Source organism: Penicillium arizonense (genome assembly GCF_001773325.1).
Source record: "Penicillium arizonense strain CBS 141311 chromosome Unknown PENARI_contig024, whole genome shotgun sequence".
Classification (NCBI taxonomy): domain Eukaryota; kingdom Fungi; phylum Ascomycota; class Eurotiomycetes; order Eurotiales; family Aspergillaceae; genus Penicillium; species Penicillium arizonense.
In genome coordinates, this window is record NW_019173301.1 from 126897 (window position 1) to 153208 (window position 26312).

The 26312-nt window shown below is 48.1% G+C and overlaps 9 protein-coding genes across 9 annotated transcripts; 7 read left to right on the top strand and 2 right to left on the bottom strand.

The window, feature by feature from the left end:
- Positions 1-951: 951 nt before the first annotated feature.
- Positions 952-2400, top strand: PENARI_c024G10290 (uncharacterized protein; the record flags this gene model as incomplete). The annotated part of the gene is made up of 6 exons (XM_022635730.1): positions 952-1060; positions 1107-1155; positions 1234-1464; positions 1679-1759; positions 1904-2215; positions 2283-2400. 6 exons carry the CDS (start codon positions 952-954, stop codon positions 2398-2400), a joined length of 900 nt encoding a protein of 299 aa, XP_022484393.1.
- A 1452-nt stretch (positions 2401-3852) lies between these two features.
- Positions 3853-5963, top strand: PENARI_c024G04990 (sodium:neurotransmitter symporter family protein; the record flags this gene model as incomplete). Its single annotated transcript, XM_022635681.1, has 2 exons — positions 3853-5484; positions 5535-5963. 2 exons carry the CDS (start codon positions 3853-3855, stop codon positions 5961-5963), a joined length of 2061 nt encoding a protein of 686 aa, XP_022484474.1.
- Positions 5964-6898: 935 nt separating this feature from the next.
- On the top strand, positions 6899-8196 carry PENARI_c024G00808 (iron-sulfur cluster-binding protein, rieske family domain protein; the record flags this gene model as incomplete). The annotated part of the gene is made up of 2 exons (XM_022635639.1): positions 6899-7725; positions 7788-8196. The coding sequence occupies 2 exons, from the start codon at positions 6899-6901 to the stop codon at positions 8194-8196; spliced, it is 1236 nt and encodes a 411-aa protein (XP_022484472.1).
- Positions 8197-12155: 3959 nt separating this feature from the next.
- Positions 12156-12974, bottom strand: PENARI_c024G11910 (uncharacterized protein; the record flags this gene model as incomplete). The annotated part of the gene is made up of 3 exons (XM_022635749.1): positions 12156-12642; positions 12702-12763; positions 12810-12974. 3 exons carry the CDS (start codon positions 12972-12974, stop codon positions 12156-12158), a joined length of 714 nt encoding a protein of 237 aa, XP_022484448.1.
- A 1589-nt stretch (positions 12975-14563) lies between these two features.
- PENARI_c024G09591 (uncharacterized protein) lies at positions 14564-15610 on the top strand (the record flags this gene model as incomplete). The annotated part of the gene is made up of 1 exon (XM_022635725.1): positions 14564-15610. One exon carries the CDS (start codon positions 14564-14566, stop codon positions 15608-15610), a length of 1047 nt encoding a protein of 348 aa, XP_022484434.1.
- A 733-nt stretch (positions 15611-16343) lies between these two features.
- Positions 16344-17438, top strand: PENARI_c024G01722 (sialidase family protein; the record flags this gene model as incomplete). The annotated part of the gene is made up of 1 exon (XM_022635644.1): positions 16344-17438. One exon carries the CDS (start codon positions 16344-16346, stop codon positions 17436-17438), a length of 1095 nt encoding a protein of 364 aa, XP_022484405.1.
- Positions 17439-17880: 442 nt separating this feature from the next.
- Positions 17881-19337, bottom strand: PENARI_c024G05309 (NAD(P)/FAD-dependent oxidoreductase; the record flags this gene model as incomplete). Its single annotated transcript, XM_022635684.1, has 6 exons — positions 17881-17962; positions 18013-18086; positions 18142-19035; positions 19086-19133; positions 19190-19234; positions 19287-19337. 6 exons carry the CDS (start codon positions 19335-19337, stop codon positions 17881-17883), a joined length of 1194 nt encoding a protein of 397 aa, XP_022484432.1.
- Positions 19338-21494: 2157 nt separating this feature from the next.
- Positions 21495-23594, top strand: PENARI_c024G08716 (uncharacterized protein; the record flags this gene model as incomplete). The annotated part of the gene is made up of 8 exons (XM_022635711.1): positions 21495-21661; positions 21727-21733; positions 21789-21953; positions 22018-22126; positions 22185-22623; positions 22688-22756; positions 22822-23206; positions 23262-23594. 8 exons carry the CDS (start codon positions 21495-21497, stop codon positions 23592-23594), a joined length of 1674 nt encoding a protein of 557 aa, XP_022484436.1.
- Positions 23595-23730: 136 nt separating this feature from the next.
- PENARI_c024G00346 (cytochrome P450) lies at positions 23731-25325 on the top strand (the record flags this gene model as incomplete). The annotated part of the gene is made up of 4 exons (XM_022635634.1): positions 23731-23944; positions 23996-24033; positions 24090-24680; positions 24774-25325. The coding sequence occupies 4 exons, from the start codon at positions 23731-23733 to the stop codon at positions 25323-25325; spliced, it is 1395 nt and encodes a 464-aa protein (XP_022484390.1).
- Positions 25326-26312: the final 987 nt, after the last annotated feature.

Sequence of the window (26312 nt, forward strand, 5' to 3'; positions counted from 1 at the left end):
CCATCTTCTGGAGGTTCGGTGGTGCTTGGGCCCTTGAAGGGAATCGGCCAGTGACCAATTTCCTGATGTATCGAGGACGAGAAATTCAATATGCTACCGTCAGCAACTAGCTGGATTGGATCCAAAGCTGGCTCCTAAAATGCAACAAAATAGTGAGTAGGAAGAGTGAATATCAGGGTCATTAACACCACACAACGTCCAACAACACAGGCCGTGCCATAATCCTCCAGGGGGAAAACTCTAGTCATGTGATCAAAACATTGGTCTATTCAAAGCCTAGGCCACGCCAAAACGCGGGTCGATGGGCGCAAGAAATAGATAGATCCAAAAGCAACGGCGCGATGGAAAATCAAACACCACATTTCAACCGCGCACAATGCATTTTCTGGTAGGGAGCTGATTCCTGCATGATCATTGTGACCATATCTGTGGCTTGCACAAAATCCATCTGAAAAGAGGAGGGCGCCTTATGTCAGGTTTTCCCAACAACCAACGGAACTAACGAGTGTTGACAGCCACTCAGACAATTCATTTTGGTGATGTCCACTGTGCCAATCACCGTCCGCGCGATCTTCGGCAGTGGCCCCCCCGGTGGTTTTACTACGGCCCGTAGTGACTCCAGATGGGCCCCCACATGGCTGCTGATACCCTGATGGAATTCCGACCCGGGCGCTAATCTGCACTTTTATATCGCGATCGTGCGATCTTGTCAGCTGCACCGAACACGTCGTGAACGACGGAGACCCGACAAGCGCCATCCCGCCTCGTGTCCAATGATTGGGGCAGATGCGATCTGTCAATCGGGAAAACCATGCCAGCTGAAGATTGATGAAAGCTGAGGGTCTCTTTTAGCTGCGTCCCCGCCCCGTACGCTGTCAGCTCTCTCCCTATTTTATTTCTCCGTGTTTTTGTTTTGTAGAGTATAGTGATATACCCTTATTTTTCTGCGCCATGCGTACTGACATTCCTGCGCCGCCTGGCGTGCCCATTCTGGGCAATATCTTCGACGTCGACCCCGATGAGACTTGGAACTCGCTTAACAAGCTGGCCAAGAAATATGGTGAGTCGTGATGGTTGGGGTTGTTGCTATTCAGCTAGGCTAATAGTCGCATCGCTGGCCCCATCTTTAAGATCAAGGTCCTGGGCCACCAAATCGTATTCGCGGGCAACGTCGCCCTCCTAGAAGAAATCTGCATCAGACGCGATTTTGAAAGTGCGTGACGGGTCCCATAGTGGGTTTCGGTATTCGGTGCACGACAGTTTGTTCAAGACATACGACAACGAGAAGAGCTGTGGCATCGCCCACCGCATCATGAAGCCGCACGTCACACAGGAAGCAACTGACGCCGCGTTCAACGATATGACCGAGGTTGTCCCGGACTTGGTCAAGAAGTGGAGCTCAGGCACCAAGCAGCGCGTTAAGGCGACCGATGATCTATCCGGATCTATTGCTACTGGCATCGTGTAACTAGTGCTTTTTTTAACGAGCGCGTGCACGTGCTCGGCGAGAAGGATGGAACACAGCAGAAGGCTTGGGGTATGGTACAGGCATGGGAGCGTGCTACAATGGAGGCATTAAAGCGACCAACACGCCCGCAGTTCATGAACTGGCTGTACCAGCGCGGGTTCTCGGACTTGACTAAGACTATGCGCACTTTGTGAAACGTCGGAAGAATAGTCCAGAGCTCGCCAGCAAGGATATGCTAGATCCACTATTGAACAGCGTCGATCCCGAAAGCGACGAGAAGCTCAAGGAATCGTAAGTCCTGGATGAGGTGCTAGATATATTCTTCGGCGCGGCGACGACCGCTAACCTGCTGTCATACGCCCTGTACTACCTGATGGGGAACCCGACAGAGATAAAAAAAAAAGCCACAGATGAGATCGACTCTGTCGTCGGGAGTGGCCCAATCGATCTTGCTCACTTGAAGCAGCTGAACTGCGTCGAGGCGATCCTGCGCGAGTCCATCCGCCTGTCCGCGACCGCGCCAGGCTTCAACATCGAGCCTATCCCTCTCAAGGACAAGGCAGGTAAGACCCCCGTCCTCCTCGCCGGCGGTCTGTACCAGATCCTGTATAACCAGACTATGATTGCCGTGCTAAAATCGGTCAACCGCCATCCGGCTGTCTTCGAATACCCCGAGGAGTTCCGGCCAAAACAGGTCCCTCGGCGAGAAGTGGGACAAGCTGCCCGCGGCCGCGAAAAACGGCTTCGGTAACGGCAAGCGCGAGTGTATCGGCAAGGTATGGGCGTGGCAGTGGTCGTTACTCACTCTGGCTAGCATCCTCAATGATGTTTTGTTTGAACTGGAGGATCCAAACTACAAGCTTCACGCCAACAGTGCGTTCAGTATTAAACCGCTGGACCTTTATGTCCTCGTGAGCCCCCGCCAGAAGTAAGCTGGTGCGGAACATTGAATTTCGCTAGGAGATTGCTTGTATGGATTGACTGATGGTCGCAATTCGGTTGCTAGTGGACACGGACTGTCAGTAAAGAAATTTGCCATTAGCTTAGTTATGATCAAGTGATCGCTGAAATGAACAAGTTTTGTTATTATTACTTTAGAATTCCCTGGCCCTTGGGTATCCTTTTATGGGCAAGCTACTACTGTACGTGTGAATCCATGGCTGTTGGCGCGATAGGACCGGTTCACCACGTCCGGACTGTTGATGAGTCCCTTGATTTCGGATTACTGGACGGCTTATGATAGCCGACTACATAGCAAGTCTACGATGTCTCTGGGCTTCTGATCAAGGGAGACAACTGCCTCACTGAAGGCTGGTTCACTGGCCGCACCGGACTCAGAGGTAGACTTCGAAACATCTGGGGCCCGCACACTGCCATCCTTGCTCAGCTAGAGGTGGCTTAGGACGATGGTGGAGTGGCAGTTGCCGTGGCCACTGATGGCTCTTGGGGAGTAATCAAAGGCCCCATCACGTTTGCTGAGGTCTATGGTGAGAGAATCGTCGACTGCAATAGGTGAAATATTTGTAATGCTGTATGGTGGATATTTCATCCATGGATGCTGTAACAATGACGATCGCGCGAACGATAGCGCCTAACTCGACAAATAGTCAATACATTACACAATAGGAAAATCAACGATTTTCGGTTTCGATCGCGGTTAAATTAGAGTCCTCGCGTGGCTTCCGTCAATTTGACGACGCCGACATGTTTTAGTTCACGTCAAGTAGTAGGTACCGGGTATGATCGCAGCAGTAGCGATAGGTGGAGTGGCTGGCTACCGCTAGTTATCTTTTAAAGAAATAGTGAGAATATCTATCAGCAGCACGCAATCTGCTCTCTGGGCCGTTTCTATGTACTAGCAAGTATGAGGGTGCAATCGTACGGGACTCCCTGCCAAGGTCAGCGCCCTTGGCAATTAAGGGGGCCCTGACTGCACCCAATCAAATCGGACATTCCGTGGATGGATGGCCTTATGTGGTCATCACATGACCACGCCAAGACCCCCGATGCCACCAATATAGATCATCGCATTCCAACTCGCCATATAGGCCAGTACCTCCATAATGGGATGATCCCGTTCCAAGCCTCTTGGCTATGGTTCTGCCATCACCCAGACCTTGAGTCCAAGCCTCCAGGATTAAATCACCTCACTGAGTCCCTTGGCATACGATATGACGAAGAAAGCCAGGTGGGATGGTTGGCGTGCTCCTTGGCACGGATAGAAGTCATGAAAACTTGTCCGTTATCCCCTACGGAGGCTGGCGAGCTGACTCCGTGATTTTTGCCCGTATTTTTCAACGCTTGTCGCTTTCGAAATTGTATGAGTCTCGCATGAAGTTCGAGGAGTCCTAGCCACTTGCAACTTCCATACAATAGGTGCCATCATGGTACTCACCCAATATCTTAGAACGATTGACCGCTGGATTGGACCTCTCACTCAATATCCCAGAAAGCTCGTGCACTGGATTGCACCTGCTCCTCAGAAGTCAGATGATGGCCGTGACCAGTGGCCCTCTCGAACAGCTTTCCTGCTGGCCGCTATGGGAGGCTGCGCGGGCCAGGGAAACTTGCTGCGATATCCGTCAGTAGTTTACAACAACTATGGACTACAGTGGTTTATCCCCTATCTACTAGCCGTGTTTGCAATCGCCATTCCAGCCCTCATTCTCGAGATCGCCATCGGACAGGCCTATCGCGGCGGAGCGGTGATCGCGTTCAATAACATCAACAAGCGGTTAAAGGGCGTCGGCCTGGGCCCGGCTTTGGTCAGTTTTGTCGTCGTGCAATACTTCACGGTCAACTTGGCATGGATCATGAACTATTTTCGCAACTCTTTCCGCAGTCCGCTGCCATGGGAGGGCCAAATTGAGGAATTCTACATGGGCAATGTCGTCGCGAATATCGACCCAGTAGTGGGAAACCTCACTGTAGGCAATGATGCCGTTGGCAACTACACTGCTTACCCCGGCGTTGCCTTGATCGGCGAGACGGTCGGCTGGAGCGCCTTTATCTGGTTTCTCATCTGGATTTCTATATTCCGTGGAGTTGGCCTGACAGGCCGTGTTGTCTACTGGACAATGGGTCTACCAATTGTCACGACCATTATTATTGTTGGTCGTTCTTGTTCACTCGACAATGCACGCGAGGGTATCCGACTTTTATGGGCAACGTGGAGGGGCGACCAACTGGCTTCTGGGACTGTCTGGCAAACTGCAGTTGGACAAGTCTTTTTCTCCACTGGAATCGGCTTTGGTTATTTTACTTCCTATGCTTCATATAACTCGAAGCACTCCAATGCTGTCATGGACGCCATTCTTATCTGTGGGAGTAACGTTTTGTTTGAAAACTTTGCCGCCTTTGCCGTGTTTGGTGTCGTAGGCTACCTTCGACGTTGGCCACAGGATGGCGAGAGATTGGGCGCATTCGTGGTTGGCTTTTTGACACTCCCGGAGGCTGTGCTTCACATGCCAGGCGCAAATTGGTGGGCTGTTCTTCTTTTCTTCACTCTTGTCGTCCTTGGGTTTAGTTCCGCTTTTGTTATGCTTAACGTGGTGGCTACTTTGGCTGTGGATGCTGGCGTGAAAATGTCACGACCGGCGATTGTGACTGGTCTCACAATAATCTCATTCCTCATGTGTTTGCCATACTGCACCCAGTTTGGATTCTATCTCCTAGACGGAATCGACCGATGGATCAATAACGTGGCCTTGATATTTGTTGTGTGGTCAGAACTGGTCGGTGCTACAACGATATATCGGTGGCATGATGTGGTAAGCCAGACTGGATTTCCTGCTTTTGTTCTGTATAACTTCGGATACTTCGGTGCCCAGATCCTTGGAGTTGCAGTTGCACATGGCATCTCCAGTCCTGCAGCTGGTGCCGGTGCCGGGTTTGGACTGTATATCGTCTGTTCAATACTTTCAACTCTGTTCGCCACGACCCCAAGTATCAAAGCTGCCACCTTCTGGGGACGGCACCCACTACTAAGTCGATTTTGGTATTTAGCGTTCTATTCTGTATGTTCTGTTGCCATCCACTCTCATGCCCCAGAAATTAACTCCTCCAGGGTAATCAGTTGAGACGCGACTTGAACGACGTCGTTGGCGGCAAAGGAAACTGGAATATCCCTCGTTTCTGGCCTGTTCTGCTCCGGTATGTCAGCGCACCTATTCTGGCCATCGTGTTCAGCTTCGCATATCCTGAATTCTATTCGCTGCGATACGACCCAATGATGATCGCTGGATTCATTCTGGCCCACTTTTGTTTGCTGTTGATTCTGGTTGGTGTGGTGTTGCCGCGATACTACAATGTTTTCATTCCGTCTCACCGGAGAGCCGAGGGGACCGAAATGACGATCGCCAATCAGCCTAAAGAGCAAACATTTATCCCAGAAGCTCGGGGGTTTGACTTTGAAGATGGCATGCCGGGGTCATCTTGCAGGATGAGTTCTGACCGGATAAGCCCTGAGGATACGACGGCAATGCCGAAGCTTTAGACTGTCATTCTTGGATCCCTTAGCTGATAGAGACAAAGACTTGATTCGACAGGACTTTTGCAGTCTCGGATCCGATAGTGGCCATATCTGCTACTGTTGAGCTACGTAACACCATAAGCCTCTAGTTCACATATCTAGTGTTTTGAACAAGAAAGTGAATTTAAAGTCTCTAGCCACTAGCTTAGGCACGCGATAACGATTCCTGGTCATTCAGTTGTCTGCGAAAGGTTGTCTATCGCCCTCTACTGTATGAGCCTTGTGCGGTCTCTCGTCCAACCTTTAAGCCCGAAATTGTGGTTTCTGTTGACCAAAAGGTCTGTGTGGCTTTGATGGTGCTTCTCACATTCCTACCAGTCTACTTGTATGCGTTCCGCTGAAATTCATCATTTCAGGTGTTCGTTTTAACGTTAACTTATAACTTGGCTAACATGTAAGTCAAAGTCCATCCGAAACTATCAAATGCTGAGTATAATCAAAAAAGAATTCCCTTTTCACGTTGCTCTCCATCAATGTTCCCGGACATGACAGCTCTGTTTGATTTGGAAACGTTCATTAAATTCAAGAGGACGACACCCTTCCCCCAAGTGAGAGACGGGGTACCTCCGCTCACATGATCGGGGTACCCTCCGCTTGGAAACTCTATAGGTGGGGGCGCCAGTAACCTAACACGCGGTAGCAAATTCCATGACGCGAGATCGTCAGGGACTTGTGGTCAGACCTAGAGAGCGGAGCTTTGCCCGGCGGGTCTGTCCGCTTGAGCTGTATGCTACATCTTAGGCGTGACCGTCCCAGCACAGGTCGCGTGACCGGAAATGCAGCATACATATGAGGATCAATATAAGAATGCACAAAAAGTCTAGGATTCTTGATGAAGACACACTCTTGTCCGGCACGTTCATTTTTGGCAAATTTTTGGAATTCCGATATTTTCAATCATGACTTCAACAATCTCATCTCTATTTGGTTATACACCCAACATACTAGGGACACCAAAGCCCCCCCAGACACCTCCAAAGGCTCTTCCAGCTTCCTGGTATCGCTCGCCTGAAATGTACGAATTAGAACGACGGGCCATCTTTTCAAAAAAGTGGATTTTGGTTACCCACAAACTGCGTTTTGAAAAGCCGGGAGACTTTTGTCGGTTCGAAGAGGCGGGTTTCTCCTTTGTGCTGTGTCTCGATAGAGAAGGTAACCTCAACGGCTTTCATAACATCTGCCGACACCGCGCCTTTCCTCTGATCTCTCAAGATGAAGGCAATGCGAAAATACTTTCGTGCAAGTATCATGGGTGGTCGTATGGCATGAATGGAAAATTGGCAAAAGCCCCCCGGTTCGACAACGTACCGGGATTCAAAAAGGAGGAGCAGGGCCTATTCCCAGTCCATGTCCATGTTGACGATCTAGGTTTTATCTGGATCAACCTCGACTCCTCTAAGACGCCCATTCCTTGGCAGGAGGACTTCAAAGGAGTCGATACGCAAGAAAGATTCCAGAATTTTGACTTCAGCCAGTACAAGTTCGACCACACATGGCATATGAATGGCAACTATAATTGGAAGACACTTGCAGACAATTACAATGAATGCTATCATTGTACCGTTGCGCACCCGGATGTGGCGAATCTTGCGGACCTTTCCTACTATTACACCGTTTCGACGCCTGGACACATTCAACACTTCTCTCGACCGAAGGAAGACAAGGTAGATGAAGATATTCAAAATGCCAGCACCTACTATTTCCCCAACGCTTGCATGACAGTGTCGTGAGTTAATTCCTCCCTCCATCGCTGAAGACTATGATTAGAGCTGACTATGGGGGCTTTAGACCTCATTTCTTTTATCTGATGCGATGTGTGCCAACTTCTGTAGGCACCTGCTCCATGGAATACGAAGTTTACCGTCACAAGAATGCCTCTGATAAGGACTTTGAGTACATCGATGCTTTCTTCAAGCGCGTATTAGACGAAGACAAACATCTTTGTAATGCTGCTCAGAAGAATTTGAATGCTGGTGTGTTCGTGAATGGACAGCTTCATCCCGAGCTCGAGAGCGCCCCCCTCTTCTTTCAAAGTACCGTCAGACGCCTCTTAGGAGCCCATCGTGAAGAGGAAAAGCGCCAGAGAAGGGAAATTTGGCCAGCTCAGCAGCATTCGGCGGGCTCGGCTACTGCGGAAGACATGGAGTTTTGCTCCGGGTTAGCATGCAGTGAGGGTTCTAGCAGTTTAGATTGGTAGTTAGGAATCAACATAGCGTTTAAGTGGAACTGAAGGTTTTAATGTTGATACAAAACTAATAAGCCGAGCCACATAGGGTTCGATGGAGATAAGGTGGGATCCACTCCGTACCGGTGCGGTAAGTGTGGAACCCTCCGGTGTACCCCGCACCTGTCCTATTTAAACATCTTCTATAAACCGCGATAAGAAGGGCTGGCTGAGTATTTTTTTTTCGTGTTCCCTCTTTTCAGACATGTCTTTAACAAACAGCCGTGTGAGCAAGAGATCCCATCAAGCCTGTGAAAATTGTCGGTGAGTCCGAGTCCTATTAACGAGATCATGGCTTCCGGAAGGATTTTTATCTGATAGAGAGCGCACAGACGGAAAAAGACACGGTGTCCGGGGGAAAGACCGTCTTGTTCAACTTGCACGCGTCTTCACCAGGTCTGTCAGTACAGCAGAAGTGTTGAATCATTGGAAAGACCTCCCGGGGGAGACAGAATCTTGGTGGGATCCGCCTCTGTCAAAAAACACCGCGATATCTAGAATTAACGACAAATTTAGGAAGACCGATTACAGCATCTCGAGGACAAGATAGAATTAATGCTAGAGAGATCAATGCGTGTCATTTCTTTCCCAGGTTCAAAGAAAAGAAACACTAACTAAAGCAGAACTAGCAACCAGACTGGAACTCCGAAATCATTCTCCTGTGAAGCTCTATATCCACAAGACGAATCACAGTCACCCCGAAGGAAAGAAAATTCTTCAAGGCTTGTGGCTACTCACAAGGAACCTGACCACATTGAAGATGTTGCTGCATTAGCTATGCCCCCTAATGAGGTCATTGTTGAATCCTTCAGCCTTTATCAGCAGTATTGCCACAAGCAGCCTTTGTGGCTTTTTGACGAAGATGATCTCTTAACTCCGGAGATATGCCCCCAGGAGATCATCTTTGGTATACTCGGACTTGCTTTACGTTACTCGAGCAATCCCTTTGTGGAGGGACGAGTGGATCAAATGTGTCGCCAGTACACCGAGGCGGCCCGTGGTAATATCATGCTTCGAATAGCGCAGGGAGCCGTCCAGCTTTCCACGATCCAAAGTCTTTGTCTAGTAGCACTGGCAAATTTTATTGGTGAGTAAACCAAACTACCTAATACGATGCGGCAGAAGACTCTAATATATGTTTAGGGGACGACATGCAGATGGCCTGGCTACATATTGGCCTTGCAACAACCCTTCTGAAGTGTGGAGGACTGGATGTGGAGTTACACAAAGAAGAGCGCACGCATACGATAGAGGTTCATCGAAAGCTATATTGGAGCATTCATCTCCTAAACCAACAGTATGGACCACGCAACATGCAATTAGACATTTTGCGCGACATCCAGCGTCCCACATACATGGGAGTCAACAAATGCTCTATGCGAGAAATGGGAGTCTCTCCGCCTCAGGTTCCGGAGGAACCAGGAGGCTCTACCCAGATTGAAGGAATTTGGGTATATATGGTGCAGCTATCCACCCTTTGGAGTGAGGTTCAACATTATGTTTCTCATTGTGCCAGCGGAGACCCAACACCTCCTTGGTCACTGGAGTCAGGGTATTCTGTCATAGGGGCACATCTTATGAATATCGAGACAAGGTTTCCCACATGCCACAGGTGGGACTCTGTCAGATTTATGGATCATTCCAAAGAGGCTATACATCGGAACCGCGGCTTTTGGAGTCCCTGGGTGTACCTTCAATTTACCTATCACGCCATACATAGCGTGTTGAATCACCCATTCCTTTATTCGTGGAGACCGCAGCAATCCGCGCAGCTTGCAGTTCCAAATACGTTTTGGAAGACCTCGTCTGAGCTTGCTCTCATTCATACCACTTGGACAGTTCGTCTCATTGACATGGTTACTGAGAAGGGGTATCAAGTTTCGGACCCATTTCTCGGTCACCTGGTGGCTATTTCTGCCACAATTCATCTTTATTATTGTCGGGCTGCGGATCCAGCGATCCGGGAGTCTGCACGGAGCAAGGTAGATGCTTGTATGACGTTTTTGAGCACGCTTGCAGTTAGATGGCCATGTTGTAAGGCGATAGTAAGTATTATCCCCCCTATTGTACACGTTGCTCTCTAACAAATATATCAGCACGAAAAGCTGGAAAGGCTCCTTCACTACGCCTTTTCCCCGAGTCCAGCTACGAGCTTACCAAATCTACCAAGACGAACCATTTCTATTAATACTGCACTTATGTGGGATATACTTCTCCAAACCTCTCCCAAAAACTCGTCGACTTCACCGGGGGGAGGTCTATTTGATGCTTCCTTTTATCGAGATGCTGAGGAGACGACCAGCGAAAAAGATACAGTTGAAACAGAATTCTTTCACCATTCTACAAGAACTGTTGACACATCGGATGGGGGACAAGCGTTGCCACCATATTCAAGTGTGGTACATGGTCGTCAGCCTTCCTCAAAAGACCCAGATCATGATGCCATAGGGGATCAAGAGGCTTCTGTAATGAATAATCGCGAGTACCACGTTCCATCGTTGCCAGAGACTATGATGTGGCCGGGACCCGGGTTTCGGGGCGATGTTTCTCTAATGGACATCACGCATGATCCATTCTTCCAATTCCAGGACCATCAAAGTCCCTATGTGGGGATATGGGAGATCGGTAACCTTTGATCGCGAACGTTCAATGCTAAAATAAAATGAAGTGGTTTAGTGAGAATGACGATACCCGATATTCTTAAGTTCCCCGTTACTCTTTTTGTGAAAAAAAGAATGTGTACAAGAATTGGTAAAGGCTACATTGTCATTTAAGAGAACAATTGAAAAATTGAACGGTTTACATGTAACGCTTTGGGCCAAAATAGTACTCGTGGGTTTTAGTGGTACCATTCTGCCTAATTCGACGCAATCTCAAGCCATCAGTCTCAACCTATCTTATGTACACATTTTAACCCCGTCGCTCTTAGGGTGTGATTCGAGAATATCCCTTGTCAACGATGATGAGCTTGAGGTTTGTTTAGATACTTCGTCTTCCACGTGATTCGAGCGGGAAGATGACGGCAAGGATACCACAGAAGCCCAACAGAGCAGCACAGACATAGATGGGAACCGAACTTGAAGTAGAAGTGAAGGCTCCTATGAGAGCAGATACCATTCCCATCAGTCGGTTCAGTGCAACGGCTATACCATTTCCGGTTCCTCGATGGGCTGAGGGTAGGATTTCGACCGTATAAGCATATAAAGTTGCATAGTATATGTTGATTGTAACCGATATCGCACATGAGAATCCCAAATTTTCCGCACCTGTGCGCACAGTGGTGTAACCGAAGAAAAAGGCCACTGTATGTGAAATTAGATAATCCCTCAAATGTGAAGTAAGTTTGATCTTACTTGTAGCAAATGCTCCAAGCGCCATAGTCCCTTTTCTCCCAAGAATAGGCATTTCACACATGCCGGCTGCTATTATAGGGCCTGGGATTGCACACAAGTTGGTGATTGCATAGTTTCTCCAAGTAATATCTGCAGAGGACTCCCCCGTAGATGCATCCCGAGAAGCCAGGTACTCAGGCAAGTAAACATAATACAATGCATAGCCAAGTCCGATCATAGCCCACGAAATCCATACTAAGGACGTAGAGAGCACCATTTTCTGAGTCGCAAACAAACCTCGAATATGGAGGGCTACCTCAGAAAATGAGGCTTTGCTCTGCGCATGAGCGGTGTTGATTTGACCACATCTTTGGAGCTGCTCAAGTGTTAAATTGCATACCCGATTGTGCTTCTGGGCAAGATCTTGGAGCGTCTTAACAACTGCTTCATCATCCCCTTGACATAGAAGAAACTTTGGTGTTTCATGGAAACGTATAACAAGAACTCGAGCAATGCTCAGGACGAAAACAAGGGCTCCACAGGTATAGAATAGATATCTCCAGCCCATGTTGTTTGAGTTGGTGCAAGGAATGGATACATCTAAAGGGCAACTGTAATTTGCTGCGTTTTGGTTAACAAAACTTGAACCCACAGAACAAGAAAGGGAAAGATACCCATGAATCCCCACGCCACAAGACCAGCTACCGTCTGGCCAACACCCCACCAGCCCGCTAGAAGGGTCAGAAGCCATTGCTTGTTAGAAGGGAGGTACTCCAGGAAAACCGTTGTATCAAGAACCAGGTTTCCGCCAGATCCAAACGCCGAAATTGCAACAAAGGTTGCCCATACAGCATAATTTGGGGCAGCCCCAGCAGTGATAGCAAAGACTGCACTGATCAGCAGGGAGAAGTTGAATGCCCATTTCCGCCCAATGACATCTGCTGTACCACCCCAAAATAGAGCTCCTACCAGAAGTGCCAAATAGAAGCCCAGCTGTGCGCCCCTTGTAAATTTCGGAGGATACTGTGCCACAACTTGCTCGGCCGAAATACTCATCAGGAATAGCAATAGCGAATCAACCCCGTACCTAACCATAGAATGTCAATATTTCGGAATCAGCTGATTTTGTTCTGTAGCCATACGAACCCAAATCCATTCAGAAAAAACAGTTTCGCGTGGTAGCGTGTGAACCCGATTCTATCAATTGTCTGCAATGGTCAGTGGGCTGAGATGGCCTTGTCGGAATAAACTGACATCATTGACAAGGTTCATTTTGGCAGCGAGTGCCAGGTCCACTTGATCGAGCGAAATAACATCACCTGGGCCAATTGAGCGAGATGAGCCAGAGTCTTTCGTCTGTTCGTCCTGGTTCCCTTGCTCGGTCTGGATAAACCCAACACTATCGGAATCAATAGCCATTGTAAAGGTGATCTGATGAGATTGTAAAAGCGCTTGGCAAAGTTGGATTGACGAGAAATAATGATAAATATGTGAAGTTGATGCTTTCCGACAGATGAATCTAGAAAAAGGGAAATTCCCAAGAGAAACCAAAGCACCTTGACCGGCCTTTATAGCCTTTCGGGTCACGTATCAGATCACTATCTGCTTCCTATCGCTCAAGCCTAACATCTGGGACGCACAGTCCTCCAATTCAAAACAAGTGCGCGAAATTCCCCTCATAGCTGCTCGCTTTGCTGGCACACTTGATTGGCAATATGGCTAGGTGGAACCCTCGATAGGAAATGCGGGCACGAATGAGAAGATCCCTAAGTAAGAGGAAGACTTCGGGGAATTTGATATTATGCGCGTTTGACTGTTGAGTTAAAATGAAGTATTTCTTGGTGGTTGATAGGCATCTCCCCGCTCAGCTGACCGGGGCGGCGGTAAATGCCGTATGTTCCCCCAGATTACCTCGAACGCTCGTGGGGGTAAAATATCAATGATGATAGCGAATTCCATGCGTATCACGACAAATCTGTACTACACGCCCCAGATTCTTTGTTTCTATCTGGCCCACTATGACTGCGCATAACGTACAAATGGATTTTCCAACAATACCTACATAACGCTCGCCTCTAGCTTTGACTCATTAATAGCTGCACTTCGATGCGTATGCTGCATTGTTTCAATTTCTAAAGTGAGCTTATCTGAGATTCTGATTGGAAGCTATGTTGAAACTGATGACGAGATATGCAAGGTACTAGCGAGAGAACACGGACCTTGGAATATGATGAAGATATTATTAATAACCACGCTATTAACAAGCATTTCCAGACCGTCTATTGTATTATCGCCTGTTGAATAATGTCATAGTGGTATCAATAGTCTGTCTCATCCAAGGAGGTCACGGACCTTGAATTTCGGCAGGCACTGCAAACGGTGCGACATGCAGAGCTTGCTTACCTGCGAAAGCTTGTCATGGCTCCGATAGCTTAAATAGGGGCTTTCAAACTAAACCCCCATTCTCACTTCCTCTCGGTATTAATGACTACCTTCTCACAAGACGCTGCCGGCGAAACTTCACCAGGGAAGGGCTTCCGCGCCCAAACACGACGACTAAGTCTAATTAGCGACGTCACAACAGAAAGATGAAAGAACTTACGCGCGCTGATAGGTTTGCTAGCGAGGATTCTTTAGCTCGGCCCTTAGCTTAGCAACATAGACAATAACCTCATTATGAGACCAAAGCAAACTTCGTAAGCAACCACGAAGGGCACTATACTATCTGCCGTCTCTCGTTTACAAACTGCTTCATTTATTTTTTGGTTATTTATTTTGGGAGCCTTCCTAATATTCTTAACGGATATTTCACTTACCAGGCTGTGCCTCTGATTATTACGGGGAATGAAGGGGTGTCAGCAATGCGAACATATCAGCGGGTCGGAATGCTAGGCAAAAACGCGATTCTCGCGCTGTTGGTGAAAGTCAATGCCCCTTGGGCCTCAACTTGATCTCTGATTAATTCATGCACAGCACATCTCCCTCTCAAGCGGATAATTTCCAACAGCATGCGTCTCCTCGCCCCCTGGTTCAGTAGCTTGGCAATCCTGCCACTGGCTCAGGCTTCCTTGCCTCTGCTTTATGGAACCGAAGTGTGGTCGAGTCCCTACAGCAATAATAAACCCAGCGTGAAAGTTGAGACACTCTTTCAGTTCCCCAAGAATGGTTCATGGGTCGACAACCTCGTCCTGCGATCAGATGGAAACCTTCTGTTGACGCGTCTGGATGTTCCGGAAGTTTGGTCGGTCAACACCACTAGTGGAAACGCGACTCTTGCCTACTCATTCCCCAATGTCACCAGCTGCTTTGGAATCAGCGAAATCGCGGACGATGTATTTGCGGTGGTAGTAGGCAATTTCTCGACAAAGACTTACAAGCCCGATGCTGGTTCTTTCTCCGTCCAGAAATTAGATTTCAACAGAACCAGCAAGAGAAGGAGCAATCGGACCTCAGCACTCCCGGCTGCTTCCCGGATCGCGGCACTACCGGAAGCCCAGGCTTTGAATGGAATGACCACTTTCTCAAAAGACGAAGATTTGGTTCTCATTGCGGACAGCCCCAAGGGTGTGGTATGGAAAGTCAACATCAAAACGGGCGACTATGCTGTTGCACTGAACGATACTACCATGCAGCCAGCAAAGGGCCAGGCACTTCCCTTGGGAATTAACGGCTTGAAATCGATTGAGGACTATGTGTACTATTCCAGCACAACACGCATGGAGTTCTGTCGCGTCAAGGTGGACGAGGATGTCAAGCCGATCGGAGACTACGAGGTCATCGCTAGCGGGTTTTTGCCCGATAACATGGACGTCACCGAAGATGGCATTGCGTATATCGCCACGGATCCTCAGAACTCCGTTGTCCGCATCACTCCTTCAGGACAAATCTCGCTCGTCGCTGGTGGACAGTTGTCCACAGAGATGCCAGGTCCGACATCAGCCCGGCTGAGCGAGGATCGCAAGTCTCTCTATGTTGGAACTAGTGGTGGTCAGGTTGCGCCAGTTTTAGGTACTTTCATGGAGCCAGGCAAGGTGGTCAAGATCACTCTAGAATAATGAAAGGATACCTCGAGAATCCGGGGATAATGAAATATGTGGTCTAAAATGGCCACATAATAATTAGGTGAAGTGTGGCTGTCTTGAATTATATCCTTGTCCGATCGTGTTAGATCAGTAGTAAGTTTGGCAATCTCCATGTGAAGAGCAATGAATTTCGCAATACTATGACTTTAGCCACTATGATATCTATAGTTTTTATTGCTTACCATCGCTACTACCATGTCAAGTTAATGTGTTGAAAACCTATAGTTGTGTTCGGATACAGAAGACAGTCAATTGAGGGTTGGATATGTGCCTCTTACTTGTTCACAATACCGTTCAAGCCCTTTTACTCCCCTGTTTCTATCGTAGCTTCGAATACATGTTGAGTATACCTTGCCCATACCATGCATGGGCAACCAAAGTAAAGATATATTTCTGAATATCGACGGTACAGATGGGTGAGAGGTAAATGAAGCAAGAAACAAAACTTGACAGATCTTCATAGCAACGCCACAATTCTTCATCCTCTGTGGCAACAACCATCCGACTTTTGTTTCTCCCATTAACTTAACATTTTAAGTGTTTGGATGATCTACATGTTGACACCTGAGGCGTGAGCTCAGGTAAGCGGGGCCTGACTCATATGACGCCATCACAACAGCTGCCTGGAACAGAACGTGGCAGCCTGACATGTCGAGTTTAAATTGACACTCGCTTATTTCTCACGCGCCTTCATCTATCAGCAAAGATGCCTGGGCACTTTGGTCAAAAAGTGCTCAAGACCCTTGGGATCGACCCAAGCGGCCACCATCAAAGCTCTGCGGAAGTTCAACTTCCAGGCAGACCAGCAGTGAACAACGATGAACGTGGATTGTCTTCGCCCCCCAACAATGGTACATATCCGCGCCTATGTAGGCTTTCAGACGGGTCTATCCTCTCCTCCTTCACTCGGTTCCCCGACGGACAACGCTCACTGCGTGTCGCCAAAAGTACCGACAACGGTCGCACGTTCGAGGACTTCGCCGAAGTTACCCGCGCTGCAGGCGACGTGGATAACATGTTTTTGTGCGAGGTAGTCCCTGGGACAGTGCTAGCAGCCTTCCGCAACCATGATGTGGGCCCAAATGGTCCCACCCATTTCCGTATCACTGTTTGCCGGTCCACAGATGGTGGCCGAGTTTGGCAATTTGCCTCGCAAGCCGCAGAGAAACGGCCCCCGATGGGTATCTGGGAGCCGTTCATGCGACTAGGTCGCCAGGGTGAGGTACAGCTTTACTTCTCCCAGGAGTTCGCCCACAACAATCAATGTACCATGCTTGTCGTTTCCCGGGATCACGGAAGTTCTTGGACTCAACCGATCTGTCTTCATGGTGATCAGGATCCGCTTCGCGATGGGATGAGTGGAATTGCGCGAACCTTTGACAACGGCCGCGAAGCTCTGCTCATGGTCTTTGAAACCACTCGATACGGTCCATTTAATGTTGAAGCCCTTCTCTCATATGATGACGGTGCCACCTGGGGTTGGCGCCATGAAGTTTACCGCCCACGACAGGGCCATAATGCTGGCTCGCCGCAGATCGCATCGTTCGCTGACGGATCACTGGCTGTGGTATTCATGACCGACGAAGACTCCAACCAAGTAGACTGGGTGAAGAATGCTTCTATCAAGGTTGTATTTGCTGGTCCGCCACGAGAAGGACGGGTTCAATGGAGTCAAGCTTCCCTTGTTTCGCCGGCCTCCAGTTTCTGGCCTGGAATTATGGCTCTCGATCACCATACTGTGTTGGTGACTTACGATCGAGGGGGACCACTTGCCAAAACGGTCACCTGGAACCCCTGGTAAGCGTATGCTTTGAGCGGTCCTGCTTTTACCTGAAGCATTAGAATATGTGCTTCTTCGTTCATTTATCAAGTCAATTGGGAGCGAAGCCTCTCTGGACGACGCCATTCTGCAAGTATAAATTAGACCCAGGTACCCAATACACGATCGCGCTTCCAACAATTCTCCAAGTATCACAGTCCTAGTCAAGGATGCTTATGACGCATCCTCTTGTACAGCAAGTCGTTAACTCCGTATATCAGATGAGCCTACTTAAGCAATAGCTAGCAGCTTAATATCAGATATCAACATGTCTAGAGGCCAACGTATGATTCGGTCTCTACATAGGAGCTAGTGGTTCGTTGTGCTGCCATGCTCCATATTAGACGAAGGCAAACGAGGGAGTGCGATAAAACAATTTATTGATATCTTCAAACTTGATGCTATTTTCACCGCTCTGAGCCTCTTAGAGATGATATTGACGCGGACTTTCAACCGAGATTCCCAACCTCTCCCACATGGCTTCCACATTCATATCCTCTTGACCACTGGGGAACGAAGTCAGCTTTGGTCGGTCATAGGATAAGGATAAACTCACTCATCCTTTGGGTTGATCCACGGCTCTGTCTGGCCATCAGCAAGATTGGGATTGCGGAAAATAACGTTATGTTTCTGCAAACTTTGATCAGCAAAAGGGCTCAAAGCCACTTGTTGGACGGCGACATACCATGCCTAGCGTCAAATGAATAGCACCCGGACCCTTGACAAATATCTCGTCCGGAGTCCGTCCTTCGATCATGGCCTGGATATTCTTCGCAACAACCGCTGCCTGTGCCGATCCTGGCCGGGCCGCCTTTTGAGCTCCCGTGTCTGCAATATCGCCGACAGCAAATAGATTCGAGTACTTTTCGTCTAAGAATTGCATCGTCGGTCTGATCCGAATGAACCCATTTTGGGGGTTGACGATTGATTCCGCGTTCGAAGAGGAAGGACTGAGGTCCGATACCAGTTGGTTGTTGGGGGTTTGCCCGGTTGCCAAGATCACGAATTGAGTCGACTCGGTAGTGCCATTTGTGAGCTGTACCTGGAAAGTGCTGCCATCATTCGGGAAGCCTCCTGGCGGGAGAGTGACACGTGAACCAGTAATGAGTTTGATGCCCAGTTCGTCAAATCGTCGTTTTATGAGATCGTGTAGTTGCGGGTGGAAGTTCGGCATCACGCGCGGCCGTGACTGCACTACCGTGACCTCCTTCTCTGGGTAATATTCTTTGAGATCGGTTGCCATCTGAACACCGACAGCGCCCCCACCGACAATCAGAATTGACTGTGCTGCCTTGACGCCGGCTTGGTGTTTCTGCAGGTACTCGACAGAAGAAAGCTTGTCGTCGTGCTCCATCGCCGCAGGCTTCGAGAGGCGCGTACCTGTAGCGAGAACAACATAGTCAAACGGAATTTGTTTCGAGCCCTGCCACTCACGGTCAAGCTCTACGTGAGTTGGCTTGACAGATAGCACTCGAGCTTGGACAACGCCATGAGAAGTCGGGTTTGGTGCACTTTTGAAAATCCCACTGTATGGAATAAAGGCTTTATGTTCTTGTCCTGGAACAATGGCGAATCGGGGCTACAGAGGAAGTCAGAAGCGAATAACGCACGCCCTCACGACTCACTTACAAATGTGAAGAGATGGTGGAAATGGCTATGACTTTCGGTAAGAAGCACCTGCGTACACAATAAGCATTCCATCAACCGCAGCCGCTAGCTTTACCACAGCTTACTCGATGAGTTGAAGGGATGATACGGGCCAGTTCCTGGGCTGTCGTCTATTATCGCATTGGTTAGTGGATATTCTCATAACTTGAAGAATCGACTCACCCGCCCAACGAACGATCCGCCCACAACAATGATGTTCTTTACTGGAGTCATTTCTACTTGATGTACAGCGTAGTGAAGGGAGATCCGAGGAGATCAGGGGTCTTTATAGGGAAATACCCCGGTATATCTAATCAGATTAACTCCGAGGAGAGTTGCCACTTTGGGGGAAATGCCGATGGTCCGGAGTAGTTTACATCCGGGGACCGCCACATCGGAAGTTGCAATTGACATGCGTTGAAGGGACCTGACCAGATTCGAGGGTCAATCTGCATCAAGTTTGACATATTGCAGATATGTGCTCTAGGAGACTAGGAGAACTCACGGGAGGATGGCGAGATGCCCAAGATCAGTTAGTATTCACCATGATGAGGTGGTCATGAAAAACTTGCGTGGACCCGACTAATTATGTTGCTCAACAAATAATATAAAAGGGATTTCTCACCCATCCCCAGAGTTCCTCCCTCTTTTATTCCATCATTTTCTGGTCGAAGCTTGCTTTGACTGCCGGTCTCAACCTCTTCTTTCTTAGACCTTGGCGTTCGGCATCCCGCTTCTGCCGCCGGACACCGCTTACCTTGCTTGTATCATCCCTTGTTTTTCCCCACTGCTCACCCGCACCTACGTGTGTTCGCTCGTTTAGACACTAAAATATTTGTGTATTCCTCCATCGACGATGTGTCCTACACCCCTTCGGTAGCCGGTGTGGATGATCGTTCACCACCAGCTTCGCACCCACCGAGGCGTCAGATCGGACCACTTGACAGCGCAATACTCGTGTGTTGTCCATACTGTGTATTACTTATTTAACACGGATTTTTGGCTCAAAATCCTAACTAATACTTCCTTTACCAAGTGAGGTTCAAGAATTTCAAAGTCAGCACAAATTTATTGCATCGGATATTAACAAACGGCGGGAATCAGGAGGATAATTCTATCGTTGCTGTCATTTGTACTGAGGAAATCTTTTTACTACTTTCTTGATTCTATTCTTCTGCGACTGCTTGCATAATGTATCATGGTACAGTTAAGCAATTTATGGTGTTTGTGTTTGAGGTTGCTAGTGATAGAGCCCTGTAGCTGCTGAGCAGAACATATTGTTTGAAAATGAAGGGTGGTGAGACAATTTCGCGGACCGATACTAGCATTGGTTAATGTATGGAGGGATGTGATGAATAAAGCTATTTCAAACAACCGTACGTCTGATACGTAATCTACGCCCGGCGACTACCTTTCTTTGAGGGTGAGCCTAGCCCGACAGATCCGCTAACCGTTCCCAGTCATTGGTCATTCGTTCCAATGTAAACCTTTTTAACTATTTTAAGTTAATTTTTTTTGGCATTTTAACCTGCATGTTTCAAAATATCGAATAGTTGGCACAGCACCAAATCCCAGGTTTAGTTCAATTAGCTAGATCGTTGTTCTAGACCTCATCGAACTATTTAGTGTGGCAACAAGTTTGAGTTTGACGGCTCGTTTTAACACGAAGATGTCTAGCCCTTTACATCCAATCCGTAGGCGTAGGAAGTCCTGAGAACTGAGTGGGGCGAATTTATCCATTGAAGATTGAAACACTCAAAGTGACCTATGGATACTATCGCCTAGGCGTGTTGTGTCGTACTGCAGATTGTACACTTCTCATTTAAAATTGCAGTCCAAATCCGGGGAACGCCACATGGCATGTCGATCATCCGAGACCACAACCTAAACACTTACAGAACCAAAATTTAGATTCTCGTTGACCCAAGGCGGATCATAAATCGGCCAGCTCCACCCTTCCTCGGTTTTCGCCGCCCTTTCGCCTCAGATCAGGTAACGGCTCCGCATGCGGACATGCAAAAAGTTGTCCTTGCCTACTGGTTATATTATTACCCAGTAGAAGGGTTGTCCTTTATATTTTTAGTTCAGAAATTACCTAGACCACCGACTAGTTCAAAGATCGCGTCCCGAGGACAGCGAAATAATTTACGTCATGATTAACAACTACAATCCTTAGAATTGGGAACTAGATCTTCACATGAGTCTGAGTGGCTCTCAAATAAATGTCACCTAATTGGCGCGGTTGAGTTCTCTGTGACCGAATATAAGTATGTGGATTGTTGACACGGAAATGTGAGCGAAAGGGAATTATATTTCTCTCCGACAAAGAGACTTTTGGTCACACTTTCAATTTATATTGCTATAACGTGCAGCAATACAATACGAGTCATTATGCCTCTCAAATCCAACGGTGAGAGCGGTGAAATTACCGCTCAACAGACAATCCAAGGCTGGCTCAAAGATATCGGGAGTCAGCTCGGCCGCATCCCTGAGGATCTCAGCGTCCTGAACGGCCTCGTAGGGGCTACGTTGACCGATGGGACGGTCAATGACCGAAAGTAAATGCTACAATTGAGCCCAGAATCCGACAATGAGTGTTACAAACGCTGACATTCTTGGATAGATACCTAGTGTGTGTCCTCGCCGTTCATGTCTCCGTCACTGGCTGATCTTATTGCCATACAGCTAGAAAAGATTATCCAGCTCGCTTGCTCGTTGCCGCACGGATCCCCGGGCGAGAAGAAACTGACAGGAGAATTACTCGATATTCTCTGGACTAATCTAAAGCATCCGCCTCTTTCGTATATGGGTGATGACTGGAGGTATCGTACTGCCGATGGATCAAACAATGTAGGCCTATCTCCAGAAGCCCCCCATTTTGGTAGCTATGTATCTCACCACCATCTCCCTCTAGAACATTCTATACCCAGACTTGGGCAAGGCAGGATCGGCATATGCCCGAAGCGTTGTGCCGCAGCATGCTCCCCCAGCCGCCCTTCCAGATCCAGCCTCCATCTTTGATGGTAAGAGGCTTGAAAAGTCTGTTTATTTATAGCTATACAAGTGCTAAGACTTTCCCAGCTCTATTCGCTAGGAAAGGACCTGCTCGTGAACACCCAGCGAAGTTCTCAAGTTTGGCAATTGCCATAGCGACGATTATCATACATGATATCTTCCGCACGGATGATGTGGACCCTAGCAAGCATGCTTCCTCGGCCTATTTGGACCTCGGCCCTCTTTACGGCCACAATGCTGAGCAACAAAAGACCATCCGTACGTTTCAGGATGGCAAGATCAAGCCAGATGCGTTCGCAGAACCTCGACTTTTGGGACAGCCGCCAGGGGTTTGTGCGCTCATCGTGTCCTTCAATCGATTCCACAACTATGTGGTCCAGCAACTGGCGTTGATAAATGAAGCTGGGAGATTTAGTATTTCGGTGACCGTTGATCCCCAGGATAAAGCCGCGTATGAGAAGGCCTTGGCAAAACGCGATAACGATCTTTTCCAAACCGGAAGGCTGTAGGTTCTCATTCTCTTTGGAGCTATTTTCCTAAACGAACAGTGCTGATACCGATTTTTATAGTGTTACTTGTGGACTCTACGTCAATATAATCCTCCATGATTACGTGAGAGTCATTCTCAATCTTAACAGGTTGGTTGATAAGGCGAGGCACCGTGGCTGGCAGAAACTGCACTGACTTTCGATTTTTCCAACAGATCAAATACTCAGTGGAACCTTGATCCTCGTGTCGACTCGGTCAATATTTTTGACCCTGCAGGCACGCCGAAGGGCATTGGCAATCAGGTCAGCATGGAGTTTAACCTGATATATCGATGGCATGCTACCGTCAGCGATAAAAACGCGAAATGGCTTGAAGGATTCTTCGATAAGGTGTTCCCAGGCATCGACCCGGAGACGATTACGCAGGCGGAGTTCATGAATCGCTTAAAAGCTTGGGGCCATAGTATTGATTCCGACCCAGGTAAATGGACATTCGGTGGGTTGAAGCGTACAGCTACTGGGGGTTTTGATGATAGCAGTCTTGTCAAACTATTGACGGAGGAGACCGAGGATGTCGCCGGCGCATTCGGCGCCCGAAATGTAAGTTAACCGCCGTGGATCAACTAGATATTCTCTTAACTGATTTATTTTCCAGATTCCTGTCATTCTGAAGGCCGTCGACGTGCTTGGTATTAACCAAGGCCGCGCCTGGGGAGCAGCAAGCCTGAATGAAGTACGCAAGTTTTTCAAGCTCAAGCCCCACGAAACGTTCTTGGAGATCAACCCGGACCCCGATGTGGCCGCCTCATTGGAAGCACTTTATTCGCATCCGGACAATGTTGAGCTGTATCCTGGGGTTTCAGTAGAGGACACCAAGCCTCCGCTGGTACCGGGATCTGGGCTTTGCAGCGGCTTGACCATTGCCAAGGCCATCCTTTCGGATGCTGTTGCCTTGGTTCGGGGAGACAGGCGAGTTCAACATGCCTAAAGGTCATGGCAATCCCTAATTGTGTCACAGATTCTATTCGGTAGACAACAGTCCGGCGAATCTCACCGCATTTGGATCGGCCCTGATTGCTTCTGATCTCGATGTCGGTGGCGGGACGGTCATTTACAAACTTTTCATGAATGCGTTCCCAGGATGGTACCGCGGTGATTCTGTGTATACTCTGTTCCCATTAACTATCCCCAGTGAAAACCTGAAGATCGCGGAGGACCTGGGTAGGAAGAGTGACTATACCTACGATCCGCCCAGCTTTGCGCCTCAACCAATACCCGTGACGACTTGGCAAGGCGTAGTTAATATCCTCAATGATCAGGTGAAATATAAGGTCCCTTGTATGTTTGGGAACTCCTGTGACTGTCTTTATAATCGCTAACCAGACAAAGGGGGACCCCACGTTTACGAACTAATCCATCACGATTGGGTAGGACAACCCCGGTGCGATATTTCCACCCATGAACTAATTTGATTCCTCTCCAGATGCTCAGCAGAGACGAACCATGGAATGCGGAGCAGAAGGGCTATTGCCAGCATGCCCTTTACGGACCATCCAAAGGGCTCGACCAGATTCGTGACTATTACAGAATTGTGACAGAAAAGCTTATCCGGGAAAAGAGCAACAAGTTACGCGATGTCTACCAGCTCGATGCTGTCCGTGATGTTGGAAATCTGTCGCACTCTATCGTTGTCGCACGGATTTTCAATATCCCAATTAAAGAAAATGGCGGTGCGGGCACCGTGACGGCCAGGCAACTTTATGACGCGATGGCGGCGGTCTTTGCATATACCTTCCTTGATATTGATCCGACAAAAACTCAACAACTCAGGGTTGTTGCCAAAACAGCAACCACAATTTTACAAAAGCTCATCACGCCAGCAGTTCAGGCTGTGAAAGCCGAACGGTTCCACACGTTGAAAGACATAATCGGTATCAACGCGGATGAATCGACGCTGCCCGACTATGGCACGCACTTGGTCCAACGGTTGTTCGAGGGCGGCAAGAGCCTCGACGAGGTGATCTGGACGATTGTTCCAACGGCGTCTGCCGCAAGCCCAATTCAAGGCCAAGCGGTAAGTCTGTTTTTATCCAGTCTTTCGGTTCGAATGACAAATGTTCTATTCATTTGCACAGCTCACAGACTTCTGACGGATAAATCAAAACAGTTCGCGCGCCTCCTGGACTTTTATCTGTCTGAGAACAAAGACCATTGGGCAGAGATTCAAAAGATTGCCCACGAGGATACCCCAGAGGCGTTCGAGAAGCTGCGTAAGTACGCACTAGAAGGCTTGCGCCTAGCCACACCCGCATTCAGGGTCCTTCGAGCCGTGAACATCGAGAACGGCACTGTCGTCGATGGGGAGAGGCAAATTCCAGTGAAAAGAGGCGATACTATTTTTGCCGACTTGGTCAAGGCCAATGTAGACGCAAAAGCCTTCCCAGACCCGCTGGAGATTAAACTTGACCGCCCCGATAGCTCCTACATTCACCAAGGATATGGTGAACACATGTGTCTCGGTCGACCTATCGTCATGGTTTCTATGGCGGTGCAATTGGGTGCCTTTGCCAGACTGAAGAACCTACGTCGCGCTCCGGGGCCCGCTGGACAACTGAAGGCTACAACTGTCGATGGGTCTTTCCAGGTATATATGAATGAGGACTGGTCGGAGTGGACGCCCTTCCCCGCCAATATGAAGGTTCAGTTCGACGGATTTTAAGGGGGCCGTTGGCTCATGCGACGATATTTATTGTCGGAAATGAAGAGATGGGTTGATTAAGCGAAAGCCCATTGAAAAGCACGATTTCTTATGTAACCATACTGCCATGCAAATTGCCTGTGTTTAACTATCTTTACAATTCAGACTTGTTTCCATCCAATTGGCTACCGTAGGGTACCCGAAATACGGTAGTCCTCGATTTCCAACATTATGTCAGAACGAGCTAAAAAGGGTGTAGACTAGTATGCATTCAGGACGATTAAGACCAAGAGGAACTAATTCGGGATGAAAAGATTGATTGATTGAAGAGAACCACACTCCCTTGTTCAATATATCGCTGTCGGGATGATAAGCAGGAGTATCCGCCACTAAACACTGGAACTGCTATAATTATCCGATTCTTATGGGTCTTGTTAATTCAAGATCCGCGCAAGGAACCCCTCCCAACATCATTATTACAACGAAAAAAGCATAACAAGAACACTGTATAGTCCACAGACAGATGCGCAGAAACCTTAAGGGATGGAGATGGCACTAAGTGCAAGCAAAGAAACAATACATGCATGTTTATCAACGTTAAATATAAAACTTTTATACTAACTCTTATATTATAATAGCTATTTATTCTATTTTTACTGATCGATATATAATATTATCAAGGAAAGCCGTACTATTACTAGTCCTCATGTTAATTCTACTAAGAAAATCCTTATTTTGGCGATAAAAGATATTATTTTAGCTTTAATAATCCTAATCTCTATTCTTTCTAGAATAAATAATAATAATAATTTGGGAATCAGAAGTGGCAAAACACCGAAGCATATAGCCGAAGAAGCCGAGTTACCCCACAACCTTGCTTCTGTGTAGGACAAAAAAGCACGACCCTCGCTCATCTGGCTTCTTAGGAATTTGCCTATCGAAACAGCCGATTACTCTATTACCTGCATACAGAATATGGAACCCGGAAGTCCCGATCGGCCGCGGACG